Source organism: Leucoraja erinacea, chromosome 4, assembly GCF_028641065.1.
Source record: "Leucoraja erinacea ecotype New England chromosome 4, Leri_hhj_1, whole genome shotgun sequence".
NCBI classification, from domain to species: domain Eukaryota; kingdom Metazoa; phylum Chordata; class Chondrichthyes; order Rajiformes; family Rajidae; genus Leucoraja; species Leucoraja erinaceus.
Genome location: NC_073380.1, coordinates 59,213,841 through 59,232,603, shown reverse-complemented (window position 1 = coordinate 59,232,603; position 18,763 = coordinate 59,213,841). Strand labels below are relative to the sequence as shown.

The 18,763-nt window shown below is 43.7% G+C and overlaps 1 protein-coding gene across 4 annotated transcripts in view; it reads right to left on the bottom strand.

Moving 5' to 3' along the window:
* LOC129696459 (protein spire homolog 1-like) overlaps positions 1 to 12,221 on the bottom strand; it is a 163,775-nt gene extending 151,554 nt beyond the window's left edge. Inside the window, exon 1 of one of the 4 annotated variants that reach the window (XM_055634366.1) lies at positions 11,510 to 12,221. In XM_055634366.1, the coding sequence (XP_055490341.1) occupies positions 11,510 to 11,810 (301 nt within the window). In that variant the 5' untranslated portion in view covers positions 11,811 to 12,221. The remainder of the gene's footprint in view (positions 1 to 11,509) is intronic. The other 3 variants (XM_055634367.1, XM_055634368.1, XM_055634369.1) reach the window with 3 other exon arrangements.
* Positions 12,222 to 18,763: the final 6,542 nt, after the last annotated feature.

The following is an 18,763-nucleotide window of genomic DNA, read 5'->3' as shown; positions in this document are numbered from 1 at the left end:
GCTCCATCCAAGACCGCAAAAAAAATTGCAGGGAATTGGAGCTGGTCCCAAACCTTCTGGAGGTGATTTTCTCTAATAGGAAAAACGTTACCTCCAGAGCAATTATTCATATCATAGGCATACAGTGTGGAAGCAGGCCCTTCGGCCCAACTTGGTCATGCTAGCCAACATGCCCCAACTCCACTAGTCCCACCTGCCTGCATTTGGCACATATCCTTTTAAACTGGTCCGATCCATGTACGTGTCTAATTGTTTTTTAAAGTCCCTGCCACAACTACCTCCTCTGGCAGCTCACTCCATACATCCGCCACCCTTTGTGTGAAAAAGTTACCCCTCAGATTCCTATTAAGTCTTTTCCACCTCACCTTAAACCCATGCCCTCTGGTCCTCGATTCCTCTACTCTGGGCAAGAGACTCTGTGCCTCTACCTGATCTATTCCTCTCATAATTTTATCCATGTGATTCAAGTACTTCCCACATCTACATGGAAAGGTCCAGCACATTCACTTGACAAGACACAATGCCACACTCCGTGTCAAAACTTGTGCCTGCCTAAATTATGATGGGAAGGCTGTGTGTCAGTGTCCACTGGGCAAATTCCTCAGCTAATGTGCTGTAATGTTGTGGGCAGGAAGGGAAATACCAGAGGCCACACCAACATCCACCAGGATGAGTCATTCACACAAGCTACATTCTGCACTCTGCATCTTCCCTTTGGAAATATCACCTATCCATGATCAGGATCGAACACGGGTCTCTGGCGCAGTGAGACACAAGTTCTACCGCTGCACCACCGTGCTGCTCTTTACTCATTCAGTGCCCAGTGTGTGGAGTCCAAGGCTGCAACATGCGTGAGGTGTTTGGTCTGCTGAGCTCCATCAGGGCAGTCCAGGTTCAGGCATCTCTCTTCTCAACGACCCATCACTTCCCAACCACCCGAGATACCGAGATCCCAGTGATCGCTGGCATCAATTCCATGTGTGGACGGTAGTTTAGTTTCTATATATTTGTGCAAATGTCTTTTAAAAGTCAAAATTGAATTCACTTTATTTTAGTTTTGTTTATTATCATGTGTACCGAGGCGGAAAGACTATACAGATTGTATACAGAAAGATTGCAATCGAGCCCTCCACAGATATATGATAAAAGGAATAATGTTTAGTGCAAGGTAAAATCCTGTGAAGTCCGACTACAGATAGTCCGAGGGTCTCGAATGAGGTAGATGGTACCTCAGGACCGCTCTCTAGTTGTTGATAGAATGGTGCAGTTGCTGGGAAGAAACTGTCCCTGAATCCGGAGCGGGTAATAACATGCCTTGGCTAAACATCATTATACTGTTAAATTGTCAACGCTGCAAAGTGGGTGTAAATACAACGGATTGGCTAAAATTAACTAAAGCAGCACAGGACATCAATTGTCAGAAGTTGCAGTTGTGTGTTGTACTCAGGGGAAAATATGTAAGAGAGAACTGCAGATGCTGGAGTAACTCAGCGAGTGAGGCAGCATCTCTGGAGAGAAGGAATGGGTGAAGTTTCGTGTCGAGACCCTTTCTCAGTTCCCTCAGCATGGGAGGTTTGACCCTACCTCTAACATCACCCTGGTGAATCTAGATTTCCCTACACTGAAGTCAGGTCTAAATCTTCAACTATCAATTGGAGAGCAGCTTAACATTTGGTACAGATTTACTATTTTGCAAGCTCACATCCTCTATTTATAAAAAAACATAAACATTTGGGGTTTTTTTTAATGACTTTATCTGCCTGCGCTCATATTTTTAGGAAGTTATGCATGTGAACATCTAATATTTTTACCCTTAAACTTCTATTATGGGAATATCGCCATTCTATTTATTTTTAAATCATTATTAAATGCTTATGCCCATTAAACTGCATTTGCCACTGGTCTGCCCATCCATCGCCTGTTTGCATCTTGGTGTGCATTGAGAATGATAGAGGTTAAGGTGGTTTTGGTTGCCCATTTTCCAGAGGTACCATTCCTTAATTATTGCAATAACTCAGCTGAGCTCGCAACAATAAACTCCAACTCATCTTCTTCTCTGGCACTTGTTCCTTCCCAGAATTTACCGCCATTCATAAAACAATCCCCTTCCTCTTCTAATTTGAGATTCTTGTGTTGTAATCTCTCTGTGAGCCCTCCACCTGTGCATTCTTCTTCACTCTTACAATCCTAAACCGCAGCAGGGCAGCGGTAGAGTTGCTGTCTCACAGCACCAGAGACCTGGGTCCAATCCTGATTACGGGTGCTGTCTGTATGGAGTTTGAACGTTCTCCCCATGATCACATGGGTTTCTCCGGGTGCTCCGGTTTCCTCCCACATTCCAAAGACATACAGGTTTGCAGGTTAATTGGCTTCGGTCAAAATTGTAAAATTGTCCCTAGTGTGTTGGATAGTGTTGGTCGCTGCGGCCTCAGGGCGTCGAAGGGCCTGTTTCTAAACTAAACCTTACAAGAGCAAGAGTTTCCGAGTCTGAAGATCTCGGCCCGAAATGTCACCCATTCCTTCTCTCCAGAGATGCTGCCTGTCCCGCTGAGTTACTCCAGCATTTTGTGTCTGTCTTCGAATTAAACCAGCATCTGCAGTTCATTCTGCAGATAAACTCTGCAAGATGCTGTAAACAGCAGCACAAGAGGTTTTGAAGGAAAGTCTGTTGACGGTACCTGGGACATTTTCTGAATCCTGCAGACCATCTTAAAATTCTCACCCATTGCACGTCACTCTTCACCTCTCCCCTTCTGCTCCCACTCCAGCCATAGACACACTTCAGAGAATTCTTCAAGTAGGACATAGAACAGAACGTCTGAAAAAATGTTCTGACCCAAGATGTTGCCCATCCTTTATCTCCAGAGATGCTGCCAGACCCGCTGAGTTACTCCAGAACTTTGTGGCTATCTTCGGTATACACCAGCATTTGCAGTTCCTTCCTACACATAGAACAGTACAGCATAGGAACAGCCCCTTTGGCTCACAATGTCTGTGTAGAACATAATGCCAAGACCAGGTCTCTTCTGCCTGCACGTAATCCATATCCCTCCATTCCCAGCATATCCAAGTGCCTATCAAAAAGCCTCTGAAACGTCATTATTGTATCTGCCACAACCACCCCCCCGGAAGTGCATTCAAGGCACTCCCTGCCCTCTGACAAAAGAAAATCCTCCCCATCTCCCTTAAACTTTGTCCCAGCTTTTACATTTAATGCCCTAACCAATGAAGGCAAGCATACCATATGCCTACTTTAACATTTTGCGTTGCTTTGCCAATTTCAGGGTGTTGTGGAAGTGGACCCAAAGATCCCTTTGTACATGATGGATATTGCCATTAATGTACATCTTCCCCTCACATTTGATCTCCCGCAGTGCAACACCTCATTGCTGGAATTAAACTTCATCTTCCAATTTTCCACCCATTCCTGTAGCTGATCTATGTCCCGTTGTATACCTGGACAGCCTTCTTCACAGTCCATGAACCCAGCATTCTTGGTGTCATCTGCAAACTTACCAACCAACCTGTTAACATCCAAGTCACTTATATAATCTCAAACAGGAGTTGTTCCAGCACAGATCTCTGCAGAACTCCACTGGCCACAGACCTCCAGCCTGAATATTGTCCCTCCACCACAATCCTCTGTCTTTTAACATAGAAACATAGAAAATAGGTCCCTTCGAGCCAGTACCATCACTCAATATGATCATGGCTGATCATCCAAAATCAGTACCCCGTTCCTGCTTTTTCCCATATCCCTTGATTCCATTAGCGTTATCAGTTAGACAGTTCTGAATCCAAACAACCAAGTCTCTGTTGCATCTTAACCTTTTGGATCAGCCTACCATGGAGGAGTTTTATCAAATGCCTTTTTTAAAATCCATGTAGACAACATGGATTACAACAAGGACAACATGGCCCCATCATAATTCTTGACATGCTACCTATACTTGCATTCCCCAATCATTGATGACTGTGTATTAAGGAATCTAGTCTCTATACACTGGCATTCCCTTCCGACACAATTCGGTCTTCCAACAACTGTTTCTTTTCTTCTGATGTGTGCTAACTTTTGTCTAATCGACTCTCATTCGCTGGAATAATTTCCTTAGTTGAAGGAGGAAAATGAAAACAACTAATTAGGGCAGTTCAAAATTTCATTGGAGACCCTCGGATTATCTTTGATCGGGCTTTACTGAACTTTATCTTGCACTAAACGTTATTCCCTTTATTCTGTATCTGTGCACTGTGGATGGCTCATTTTTAATCATGTATTGTCTTTCCACTGACTGGTTTTCACTGTACCTCGGTACACGTGACAATAAACTAAACTCAACTCATCTTTACTAAGATCTCTGCACTACACCGAACGGATGATAGACAAAGAGACAGACTTAAGTATATTTAATAATAAACATTCCTTGCTGGAGTGCTTAATATTTTACAGTCCCCATATTAGGCCCTGAATACTAGAGCAACATTTACACAGGGGATAAGAAAATGGAGTTATTAGGAATCAGAGGACTCAGAAGATGCTCAGAAAATTCAACAAAATTGATCTTAAAAATCAGATCATAAAACACTGAACCCACGTCTTATCTGCATTGTTCTCAAGAAAACACTGGTGGGATTCTTAAGATTTTATGATAAGTGTTGTTGAAGCATGATATTAAAAAAGTCAAGTATTTTCACACAAAGGAAGCAAAGAGATAAATTGCTATTTTGCTATAAAGAGCTGATTTTGCTAGTTAGCTGTATCCATGCGCCAGACACTAACGGCAAAGGCTTCAGCCAAGTGTCCAAGGATGCGCAAACTCTCAAAATCACCTTGTCCAAAATATTTAGGATTCTCAAGCTGTGTGGCCAATTAATTCGGGGGGGGGGGGGGGGGGGGGGGGTTAAGATTTACTATAAAAGATTTCTACATTTCTGGCTAAAAATATACCTGAGTGTTTCTAACGTTTTACTGAAACCTTGTGGTGCACAAAAAATGTCCTCAGAATCCCTCACAAATCAATTACATTTCAAGGCCGAAGATAAACACAAAAAGCTGGAGTAACTCAGTGGGTCAGACAACATCTCTGGAGAAACGCAATAGGTGACGTTTTGGGTCGAGAAGCGTCTGACGAAGTGTCCCCACCCAAAACGTCATCTATTCCTTTTCTCCAGAGATGTTGTCTGACCCACTGAATTACTCCAGCTTTTTGTGTCTATCCTCAGTTTAAACCAGCATCTGCAGTTCCTTCCTACACTATACGTTTCAAGGCCTTTGTTTATAAAATTATGAGGGGCATTGGGAGGGAAGACAGAATCTTTGTCTCAGGATGGAAATATCAAAGACTAGTGGGCACAGCTTTAAGGTGAGAGGGGTAAATATTAGAGGAGTTAGTGTTGGGCATGTTATTATTTATTTATTTTACACACACACAACGAGTGCCAGGGAAGAGCTGCCGAGGATGATGGTTGAGGCAGATATGATGGGGGTATTTAATGAAACAGCACTTGGATGTACTGGGAATGGAGGGATATGGATCATGTGCAGGCAGAGATTAGTTTATCTTGGCTTCATGTTTAGCACGGACCTTGTTGGCCAAAGGGCCTGAACTGTGTGGAAACAGGCCCTTCAGCCCAACTTGCCCACACCGGCCAACAATGTCCCAGCGACACTAGTCCCACTTGCCTGAGTTTGGTTCATATCCCTCCAAACCTGTCCTATCCATGTACCTGTCTAACTGTTTCTTAAACGACGGGATAATACCAGCCTCAACTACCTCCTCTGGCAGCTTGTTCCATACATCCACCCTTTGTATAAAAAAGTTACCCCCTGGATTCCTATTAAATCTTTTCCCCCTCACCCTGAACCTATGTCCTCTGGTCCTCGATTCCCCTACTCTAGGCAAGAGACTCTGTGCGTCTACCCGATCGATTGCTCCCATGATTTTGTACACCTCTATAAGATCATCCCTCATCCTCCTGCGCTCCATGAAATAGAGACCCAGCCTGCTCAACCTCTCCCTATAGCTCACACCGTCTAGTCCTGCAACATCCTCGTAAATCTTTTCTGACCCCTTTCAAGCTTGACAATATCTTTCCTGTAACACGGTGCCCAGAACTGAACACAATATTCTAGATGCGGTCTCACCAACGTCTTTCACAACTGCAACATGACCTCCCAACTATGTTCTATGTTCTAATTGGCTGCAAATTCCCCAGAGGGTCACGAAAGTCACTGCACATTTGCAACATGATTTGTCCCCCTCTTTCTTTAGAGGAGGTCATCAGTAAACCCGAATTAAAATCTCACAATGGAATACAGACACCTGAAGTCAGAAGGCACATTTGTCTCCCACTCTATAGGGCAAGGTGAGTCTTTGTATTAAGACCAGACTATGGAGATACAGTAAAAGATACCCCAAACCTAAGGCAGACCTTCTTGAGAACATGGATAGGTGGCATTTCGGGTTGGGTTCAGTCTGAAGATGGTGGTGTAGCGGTTGAGTTGCTGCCTTCAGCGCCAGAGATCCGGGTTCGATCCTGACTAGGGGTGCTGTCTGTACAGAATTTGTATGTTCTCCCAGTGACCTGCGTGGGTTTTCTCCAGTTTACTCCCAAACTCCAAAGACGTGCAGGTTTGTTGGTTAATGTGTCTTGATGTAATTGTAAATTGTCCCTAGTGTGTGGGATAGTGTTAGTGTGTGGGGATCCCTGGTCTGCGCAGAATCGGTGGGCCAAATGGCCTGCTTCCATGCTGTATCTCTACAGTCTAGTTTAAATACAAGACACCAGGATCGGAAGGTACAATTGGCTCTCCTTCTCAGGCATGCAAGTTGAGGCATCCCAAACATAAGACTGAAGAAGGGTCTCGACCCGAAACGTCACCTTTTCCATCGCACCATAGATGCTGCCTCACCCGCTGAGTTTCTCCAGCATTTTTATCTACCTTAAAACCTCAAGACTGATACTCTGGAGAACATGTATCGGTGATATTTCCAGTTGGATTCGGTCTGAAGCAGGGTCCTGACTCGAAACATCACCTATCGATGTTCTCCAGAGTTGATGCCTGACCAGCGAAGTTACTCCAGCACTTTGTGTCTTTTTTTGTAAACAAACAACTGCAGTTCCTTAGACACATAAAAGCTGAAAGTAACTCAGCAGGTCAGGCAGCACCTCTGGAGAAAAAGGGTCAAGACCCTTCTTCAGTTCCTCCTTACACATGCAGTTTCTTGTTTCTCCATAAGGCAGATTTTACAAGCGTCACACCGCAGCTGACACTGAGCTCCTGCGATGTGAACACAACCCATCTACCAGATTTCACCAGCACATTCCAGCTCATTGTTGAGGCAGAAATCCAACCCGATGTTTACTGATGAAACTCCCAGGATTGGGGCACACCCCAAAACACCAGGTAATGTTAATTAACCTGTTGGAGTGAACTGTAATTGCAAGTTAGTTAATGAGACGGAAAAGGAAGATTGACATTTAGTTTAGTTTAGAGATACAGCGCGGAAACAGGTCCTTTGGCCCACCGAGACCGTGCCGACCACCGATCACCTGTACGCTACTGCTACTCTACACACTAGGAACAATTTACAGAAACCAATTAACCTACAAACCTGCACGTCTTTGGAGTGTGGGGGGGGGGGGAACCTGAACACCCGGAGGAAACCCACACAGTCACATGGAGAAGGTATAAACTCGGTACATACAGCACCCATAGTCTGGATCAAACACATAATAATAATAATAATACTAAATTTTTATTTATGGGCGTCTTTCAAGGGTCTCAAGGACACCTTACAAAATTTAGCAAATAGAGTAAAAACATGTAAGCTGAATGTAATAAATAGTAAAGACATCACCAGTACACAAATTAAAGACGGAATTCAATCCAAAGACAAAAATCTAAAACACAATATGAAGAGAGAGCAGCGGCAGCTAAACCGCACCAGCGTACACTCTCCCTTCTGGCAGCCATCTTGGACACAGAATAAAATAATAATTTACACATGTGCCTGGCGCTGTAAGGCAGCATCTTTACCACTGCATCACCATGTCAACATTTTTGAAGCACTTTTCAGAAAAGTTCCAACATCTTTTACAACCAACAATGGGCTCCAGAAGTAGCCGTGATTGAAATATTGCCAACACAGCAGCCAATTTATGCACAGTAAGCTCCCACAGACAGAAGATGACGGGGTCATGATAATCCACAAAGATGTTAGTGGAGTGAGTAGCATCGGTGCTGACACTGAAACAAGTCTCAAACGTCCACTCAAATACTAAAACAAGATGATCCAAGTTTACTAAGAGGGCAGGCTGGTCCTCAGTTTAATGTCCACCCAAAATAAAGAACCTTTTGACTGTGCTCGACTCCCTTGGTGCCACATCAGAGTGTTGGGGTCCTGAACCTATCAATCAGATAGTTTAGGTTTATTATTGTCACGTGTACCAAGGTACAGAGAAAAGCTTTGTTTTGAATGCTATCCAAACAAATCAGATATACCAGACATGGATACAATCAGTTCAGCTTGGGCCGAAGGGCCGGTTTCCACGCTGTGTGACTATGACTCAAGTATAATAGGTAGAGCAAAGGGGAAGGGACAAGTACAGAATATAGTTCTCAGCATTGTAGCGCATTAATTCCATGGACAGAGTCCAATATCCCGCAATGGGGTAGAGGTGAATCGAACATTACCCAAGCTTATGCAAGGACCATTCAGAAACCTGATAACAGAAGGTAAGAAACTGTTCCCGACTCTGGTGATGTGCACTTTCAAGCTTCTGTTCCTTCTGCTGGATAGGAGCAGGGAAAAGGAGGGCAGGGAAGGGCAGACCAGGAGGGGCTGCACGGTGGCACAGCAGTAGAGTTGCTGCCTCACAGCGCATGCAGCGTCGGAGACCCGGGTTCGATCCTGACTACGGGTGCTGTCTGTAAGGAGTATATACGTTCTCCCTGTGACCGTGTGGGTTTTCTACGAGATCTTCACTTTCCTCCCACAGTCCAAAGACGTCCAAGTTTGTAGGTTAATTGGCTTGCAATACGTGCAAATTGTCCCTGGTTTGTGTAGTATAGTGTTAATGTGCGGGGGGCTCGCTGGTCAGCGAGGACTCGGTGGGCCGAAGGGCCTGTTTCCGCGCTGTATCTCTAAACTAAGGTGGGACAAGTCTTTGATTATTTTGGCTATGTGAAATGTAGATGGAGTTAATGGGGGAAGTCAGGCCTTTGTGATGGACTGGGCTACATCCACTATTCTCTAATCAAATAATACTATACATTAATACAATTAAGGCAAACTTAAGTAAAATAGTTAGAGTGAAGGGAAAGATACAGAGTGCAGGATATAGTTCTCGTCATTGTAGTGCACCAGATGCATGATAGGGCCATAAAACATGGAAACAGGCCCATCGGCCCAACTTGCTCATGCCGAATAACATGCCCCATCTATACTAGTCACACCTGTCCTGAACTATCGATCAGACGAGTGCCATTTGACAGCCTGCAAACTCTGAACAACGAGCTACCATACAAAAGCAAGAACAGACAGATAGGAGGATGGCGAGGATTCGAAGTGGGTGGGCAGAGGCTGTCCGAATGATACAGTGGCTTCTCACAACACACGGTCTCAGCCTCTCCAGGGCTATGAGAGATGGACCCACATCACCCTGATCACGCTCTCATTTCACTCCTGCCATTGGGAAGTAGGGTATAGGAGCCTGAAAACTGATGTCCAGGCTCAGGAACAGCCATCAGGTTATCAAACAATGGTTTTGTCTTTTTGCACTATTATTATTTGTGTGTGTGTGTGTGTGTGTGTGTGAGTATGTGTGTGTGTGTGTATATTTTACATACACATATATATATATATATATACACACACACACATACACACATATATACATATATATATACACACACACATATACATACACACATATATATACATACACACACACGTACATATACATATACACACAGATAGATAAATATATATTTTTTTTTTTCTTGTTTATTATATTGTTTACAGAGTACTGTGTTTACTCTATGTGCTGCTGCAAGTAAGATTTTCAATGTTCTGTCTGAGACATATGGCAATAAATGATTCTTGTTGCCACTGATTCCCAGAGCCTGCGAACGGATAAAGCCCATTAACTCATGGGCTGCAATGATTCATTTCCATTCAGTGGTCCACTGTCAATAACCAGTCATTAACCAAACAAGCCTAATTCTAATTTTATTAAAAGGGAATTCCTGCGTTTCCAGGAAAACCAAAAGCTTGAATCTGCCGTTCCTCTTCAGGAAAATGAATGGCTTTGTGCACAATACACAAGGGCATTGTTATGTGGCAGCAGGATAATTGATGAATGTGTGTTTGTTTCATAAACTGAATGGTGTTTTTATATAGATTGATCACTCCCTCCTCCCCCACAGTTTTCTTCATGTCATTGCCCCCCCTCCCTCTCCCTAGTTATCATTGGACTAGTGATATGCCCATCTTTAGGGATTATTGTTGTGGTGTCTCGCACTCTCCCCTCTCACGTTTCCAGCTCCCTCATCAGTGATCTTGGTGCCACAATGAAGCTCCCTTTGGCCTTGTATTTGTGCGTTGCATGTTTTTGTGCGTTGTTTATCCATGTTTTGGGTCTGCTTTCGCCCTCAATATCTCACTTTTCTTTTTAAACAAGGGAAATATTTTTTGTTCTTGGAAATGTCATCCTCACACCCGGCTCCCCTCCCCATTATCCCCACCAACGCCAGACAAGCCCTCACTCCTCTGACTCTTAGCATTCGCAGAAATCCTGCCGTCCGCTCGCCATTTAGAAATGGAAACACAGGTAACAGAAACAAAAACACTGCAAGCAGGATCCAATGCATTTAAAATTAGCAAAATTTAACTTGCAACAATTTTGTCGCCCATTTCTGCTTTTGAAACAAAAAACAGACTGCTCCTGGAATGTTTTATCAATGCATGGATTCAGAAAACTGTATATTTACATTTTTTTAATTGTTTGATTTGTAAATATTATTATTGTAAACAACTACAGCACTGATACAATACATTAATAAAACACTTCCAGGAGCAGTCTGAGATTCTTTTTTACTAATCATATTTTATTCTAATACATTTTACTGTTTGTTTTGTAAATTATCTTATTGTGAATAATATCTACAGTGTTCTGAAGCAGTACATTAATAAAACATTTCTAGGAACGTTTTTGGATTTTTCATAATAATATTTTAATAAATACTATAATACTAATAATGCTAATATTTTTTTTAATATTATTGTAAATAATGGAATAAATTGAGTTTTAATATTTAAAAATGCGTGGTTTGTGAATATTTGTTAATGTTTGATTTGTACATATTATTGAATATAATGGAATACATTTAGTTTTGATATTTAAAAAATGGGTGGTTTGTGTCAGCGCGTTGAGCATCTGTTTTGTCTCAATCTCTCTCCTATTATTATTATTATTAACAATAATTCTTGAGGCGGGGTGTTCTTACCCGAGTCGCCTCGGATGCTGATGTTGCCGTCCCGGTGCAAGAGGACGGCGCCAGCCCCGCACAGCCTTCCCCAGGGTGGGTGCCCGTCAGCGGCCAGGCTGCAGCTTGGGCTCCGGCAGCGGCGGAGAGCTCGGCAACACTGGTAACACACGGCCCACGCCTGCTCCTCGTTCAGCGGCTGGTTGTACAGCCGGAGGATCTGCTCCAGCGACAGCTCCTGCGGCTCGGCTGCTGCTGCTGCTGCCCGTGTCGCTGAAGCTGCCACCGCCAGGCTCTCGGCTCCTCGCTCTGCCATCGCCATCGCTGTCGCTACTACAAGGTATCAGGAGGAACGGACGACTGGTTGAGCCTTTAGATCACCCGGAGAAATAATACCGGCGGCGGCAAAAGCAGCAGCAGCAACATCTTCCCCGGCCGCGCCCGCACAAACAGCATCATCGCCGCCACGCTGCAAAATTCCTCTCCCTCTCACACTCTCCCAGCGGTTTCTCATTGAATCCAATCATATGACTCGTTCCTAAGAGACAGACAGAGAGACAGTTCACTACATGGTCCAAATGCCCGTCTAAGTTGTTTCCTTGTACCATTTGCTACATCTCTCGTCTGATTTGTTGCAATTTTAACATTTGTTACACCATGAATTGTTACATAATTTATAGAAACGGAATTGGGTCATTCGTCCCATCAAGTCCTCTCCGTCATTCAATCACGGCAGATCTATCTTTCCCTCTCAACTCAATTCTCCTGCCTTCTCCCCATGAACCTGGACACCCTTAATAATCAAGAACCTTTCAATCTCCACCATAAAAATATCAATTGACTTGGCCTCCACACCCGTCTGTGTCTATAAATTGCACATTCACTACCCTCTGATTATAGAAATTCCTCCTCATCTCTTTCTGAAGGTATTCTTCTATTATTCTATGGCCCCTGGTCCTCGACTCTCCCACTAGTGGAAACACCCTCTCTACATCCACAATGTGTAATTGAACTACTTTATTCTAAGACTCAATTTTACAATCATGCAGGTAGACCCCAAACATCACCCATTCCTACTCCCCAAAGATGCTGCCTGTTCCGCTGAGTTCATTTTGTGTCTACTTTCGTTTTAAACCAGCATCTGCAGTTCTTTCTTACACATTTATAGTCATGCATATTTTCTTCAGTCCATCAAGTCCCTGCTGACCGTCAGGAATAGAAACAGCTAACTGCAGATGCTGGTTTACACCATACATAGACAAAAAGTGCTGGAGTAACTCAGCGGGTCAGGCTGCATCTCTGGCTCTGGAGACATTTCAGGTCAGAAGAAGGGTCCAGACCCGTAACATCACCCATCCTTATTCTCCGGAGATGTTGCCTGACCAGCTCAGTTACTCCAGAAATATATGTCTCTCTTCCCACCATCAAGAACCTAGTCACTCTACTCTGCACAGCAAGAAGGGTCGCAAATTGAAACGCGGAGCAATTTACGGTGGCCAATTAACCACAAAACCCAGGTCTATGGTATGTGTGAGGAAATCACATGGACACATCCTTTGACCAGGTGGACCCCTGCAACTCTGACCCAGTGCTGTCCCAAGCCAACAGACTTTTATGGCCAAGTTATGAGTCTTAAATTGCAAACACCACATACACAGCACCAGAGATTGAACCTGGGTCATTGTTGTAAGGGAGCAACTCAACTAACTGTACATCTCGGTACATCAGTCTGAAGAAGGGTTTCGGCCCAAAACGTTGCCTATTTCCTTCGCTCCATAGATGCTGCTGCACCCGCTGAGTTTCTCCAGCATTTTTGTGTACCTTCAACTAACTGCCTTTTGTGTCACCCTAATATTTCAGGTATGACCCTCACAATCCCATATAGTACTTCCTCTTTGCAGTTTTATTGTCCATAACTCCTCATCATTTGTTTTCAATACTTTACATTTATTATATTATCACGTAACTATCATAAATTGTAGACAGATACAAAATGCTGGAGCAACTCAGCAGGTCAGGCAGCATCTGTGGAAGGAATGGAAAGACAACATTTTGGGTCGGGGCCCTTCTTCAGATGCACCTACCTTTTCTGTGTATTTTCGTCACATTCTGCCAATACTCTTTTATACTCAGCATCATTATTTTATTCAGGGTGACAGTCACCATTCAATGGCCATCCCATATTGCCCAAGTGAAGGTGGGATATCTTCCCAAAATGCTGAAGACCCACTGGGGCAGGCACTGCTCACAATCGTGAAGTGAGTCCCATGGTCCCAATCCACCTTAAATCCAGTTTTAATCCAGATAATCCAGGATTTTAAACAGATTGGGTTCGGGAACAGCTTTTAGACTTTCGACTTTAGAAATACAAGGTGGAAACAGGTCCTTCGGCCAACCGAGTCTACGTCCACCAGCGATCACCCGTTCACACTAGATCTATCTTGGACACGAGAGACAATTTTTACCTAAGCCAATTAACCTACAAATCTGTACGTCTTTGGAGTGTGGGAGGTGTGGGAGGAATCTCCAGGGCACCCGGTGATAACCCACACGGTCACAGGGAGAACGTACAAACATGAAAGTGAGTGAGGCAGCATCTGTGGAAGGAATGGATGGGCAACGTTTCAGGTTGGGACCCTTCCTCACCAGGATGTTGCCCATATTGGAGGGTTTCACTGATGGGGGGGGGTTTAGGGAATAAAAAGGCGGAAGAAAGGTGAAGGCAGGACAAAGCCTGGTGAGTGATAGATGGATAGAGGTGAAGAGTGGGGGGGATTGATCGGCAGGTGGTGTAGTAAGCAAGAAAGGTTAGAGGAGGAAATGAGACTAAAGAGTTTAGTTTAGTTTATTGTCACGTGTACCGAGGTACTGTGGAAAGCTCGTTACGTGCTAACCAGTGATCGGATAGATGATACATGATTACAATTGAGCCATTCACTGTGTACGAATACAGGATAAAGGCATAACGTGAATAATGTGAAGTGCAAGATAAAGCCAGTGGTGTCCGAGGGTCTCCAATGAGGCTGATAGGTGTCAGATAAGGAGGGAGGAGTGAAATGTAAAGCTGGAGGGAGAGATACATGGAAGGGGCGAGAGGGAGTGAGGGTGGGGAAAGAGGGTGTTGCAGTGTGTGGCAAAGACGATGTTGGATTGTGCGTTGCATTTACCCATCTGCTACACTGACTGCGGGAAGTAAGCCTCATTTCAAAGAATGACTTACTCCTCTGAAATGAAGGCCTGACAACGAATAAACATTCCAGCTGGTTTCTCGGTACATCACAGTTCAGTGCACCCTATGTCACTCCCGATTATGGTTGGAGAATATGATTTAACATGATGTATCATGACAATGGATCATTTACTGCCCCTGTGTGTTAGTCATCCTGGCTCTGCTACTTATGTCGATGGCAGCTGTGTAAGGAATATATGTTTAAATCTTTGCTTCCACAATAAACTCATGTGCTGTCACCATTTTCCATTGCCTCTTTAAAGCCTCCACTTAATCTATACATTCCTACATTTCCTATTTTTAACTTTATAATCATAGTCATTCCTACAACACCGAATTCTCCAATATTAGGTAAATATTGAACAAACACCCCTCCCCCTTTTATCTATTCTCATCCCTGTGCCCCACTTGGCAAGTGACGGGTGGATGCAGGTGAGGGGGGTTGATTGGCAGGTGATGGAGTAAGCGATAATGATCAGAGGTGGAAGGGAGACAAAAAGGATGTTGGATAAGGAGAGGGAATGAGGAGTGAAATGAAAAGCCAGAGGGAGGGATGTACGTGGAAAGGGACGGGAGGGGCGGGAATGTGTACCTATCGCTCCCACAATCCTGCTACCACCCCCCTTTCCCTTGTTCCCTTCCACCTACATCCCTTCCTCTGGCCTCTTCACTCCTAAACTCACAGCCTCTTGTCTATTCATCTCTGGCCATTGTCCACCCATCTGCCAATCAAACTCTCTCGCCTCACCTGTATCCAACTATTACTTGCTTGGCTTTGTCTGGTCCGCATCTCTCTCCAGCTTTCTCCCCCTCACTAAACCACTGAAGAAGGGTCCCAACCCAAACTGGCACCCATCCATTATCCATTATCTTCAGAGGTACAGGAGCCTGAGAACTGTAATGTCCAGGCTCAGGAACAGCTTCTTCCCTACCGCCATCAGGCTACTAAACACTACAACCTCATAAGCTACGAACTACAATAGTCTGTTATTAATATTATTGCACTGTAATTGTTTGTTCTTTTTTGTATTTGGTTTAAAGCAAAGGCAGACACACAATGCTGGAGTAACTCAGCAGGTCAGGCAGCATCTCTGGAGAAAAGGAATAGGTGGTGACTTATCGGGTTGAGGCCCTTCTTCAGACTTCCTCGCTTTTCTTGTTTGCCTGAATCGTAACAATAATGTATCATTATGGTGAAAATGACATACAATGCTTTTATCAATAATAATCGCAAAATAGCAAAATACAGTAAAACCCATAGGAGACTGCAATGGCAACATAATAGAATGCGTTGAGCAGCATCCGTGGAGCGAAAAGGAAAGGTCGACTTTTTAGATTTTGACCTGAAACATCTACAATTCCTTATATCCTCCCTTCTCTCACCCCCACACACAGATCGATCCGCTGAATTCCTTCAGCATATTTTTTATTGCTCTCTCAACATTTTGGGATAAATAACAAATTGCTAAATAAGCCTAGTTAGTTATACATGTGGATTTTCCAAGAGGAAATGTCATTGGATTCAGAGACGTCTATAATAAACAGCCTAATAATAGATAATAGCATCAGAGCAAAATAAAACTGCTTCATATTGATGAGAAGCAATTGAACTAATGATATTTTCACACTTTGTTAAGCATGTCTGAATGTAAAGGCATAACTGCAAGTTAGGCTTATGGAGACGGAAGGAACAGCAGATGATGGAATCTTGCATGAGATATTGACTGGTTGCATCACGGCCTGGTTCGGCAACGTGAACGTCCAGGAGCGGAAAAGACTGCAAAAGGTTGTAAACACTGCCCAGTCCATCACTGGCTCTGACCTCCCCACCATCGAAAGGATCTATCGTAGTCCCTGCCTCAAAAACGCAGCCAACATCCTCAGAGACCCACACCATCCTGGCCACACATTCATTTCACTCCTGCCATTGGGAAGAAGGTACAGGAGCCTGAGAACTGTAATGTCCAGGTTCAGGAACAGCTTCTTCCCTACAGCCATCAGGCTATTAAACACTACAACCTCATAAACTACGAACTACAATAGACTTATTATTAATATTATTGCACTGTTATTGTTTGTTCTTTTTTTTCCTGAGTTTTTGTTATATTATTTATTATGATTACATATTCTGTTGTGCTGCAGCAAGTAAGAATTTCATTGTTCTATCTGGGACATATGACAATAAAACACTCTTGACTGGACGCAGTGCTGAAGGGATTATGTGGTCAGCTGAATGAATAAGTTTATTGGCCAAGTATTCACATACAGGGAATTTGTTTTGGTGCTCCGCCCGCAAGTGATAACATGACATACAGTGACAGTTAAGATTGACACATAAAACATTAAACATTAATAATAAAACATTATTGATTAAACAAGTGAATTAATTAAAATACCAGCGTAAAAGTAGGCTACAGGTTTTTGGTTATTGAGTAGAGGTACTTCTTGTGGAAAAAAGCTGTTTTTATATCTGGCTGTGGCAGCTTTGACAGTCCGGAGTCGCTTTCCAGAGGGAAGTGATTCAAAGAGTTTGTGGCCAGGGTGAGAGGGGTCAGAGATGATCTTACCCGCTCGCTTCCTGGTCCTTGCAGTGTACAGTTCATCAATGGAGGGAAGGTTGCAGCCAACAACCTTCTCAGCTGATCGGACGATTCATTGCAGCCTCCGGAAGTCGTACTTGGTGGCTGAGCCAAACCAGACCATGATGGAGGTGGTGAGAACAGACTCTACGATAGCCCTATAGAATTAGACCATCATTGCCTGTGGTAGATTGTGCTTCCTCAGCTGCCACAGAAGTACATCCTCTGTTGTGCCTTTTTGACTGTGAAGTCGACAAGGACCACTTAAGGTCCTTGGAGATGATGGTTCCCAGGAACTTAAAAAACTCCACAGATGTGACTGTGGTGTTGTTGATGGTGAGTGGGGTGAGGGGAGGGGAGGGGGAGCTCTCCTAAAGTCTACAATCAATTCCACTGTCTTAAGAGCATTTAGCTCTAGGTTGTTGCAATGGCACCAGGACGCCAGCTGTGACACTTCCTGTCTGTAGTCAGTGAAGAGAATGGATAAGCAACGTTTGGGTCGGGACCCTCCTTCAGTTAGCCACTTCGGGTATTTTAGTGTAGGGAGGAACTGCAGATGCTCAGATAACTCAGCTGGTCAGGCAGCATCTCTGGAGAAAAGGAATAGGTGATGTTTCGGGTTGAGACCCGGTGTCTGAAGAATGGTCTCGACCTGAAATGTCACCTATTCTTTTTTTCCAGAGATGATGCCTGACCCGCTGTTACTCCAGCCTTTAGTGTCCGACTTTGGGATATTTTAGTACTTGTTCTTAAATAACCATTTTGATGATAACATTAAGTCAACTTATTAATGCTAAGACAAGAGTATAAGCATAACTGGAAGATGTCAAGGAGCCTTGATCTCTCCCTGTCCCCTCCCACCACACCCGTTCCTCCTGTTTTCCATTACATTTTTCCTCTTCTTTCCTCATCTGACATCCCTTTGTCGGCTTTTCTTGCAGCTGTTTTTTGGCATTAGGTTTATTATTGTCTTGTGTACCGAGGTACAGTGAAAAGCTTTGCTTTGCATGTCATCAAAAAAGATCAGATAATACCAAACATAAATCTAATCAAATCAAACTCAAATATTATAGATAGAGCAAAAGGGAAGATACATAGCGCCGAATATAGTTCTCAGCATTGAAGTATTTCATTGTCCCATCCGGGACATATGACAATAAAACACTCTTGACTCTTGAAGTACATCCTATTCCATTAGTCTAAAGTAGGCTCCCAACCTGAAAAAACATCCGTCCATTCCCTCCATTTTTGCTGCCTGACTCGCCGAGTTCCTCCAGCATCTTGTGTTTTGAGTAGACTGGAAATGCTTTTGTTTCTTCAAAGTTTAAAAAAAAAGTAATCTCACTGAAACCTACATTGCTCGTTAAGGGCTTTACAAACTTGATGCAGGGAGTTACCTGACCAAGGATTCCAGGACTGAGATAAGGAGAAATATCTTCACTCCCAATGAGGTGAACTTTTGGAAAT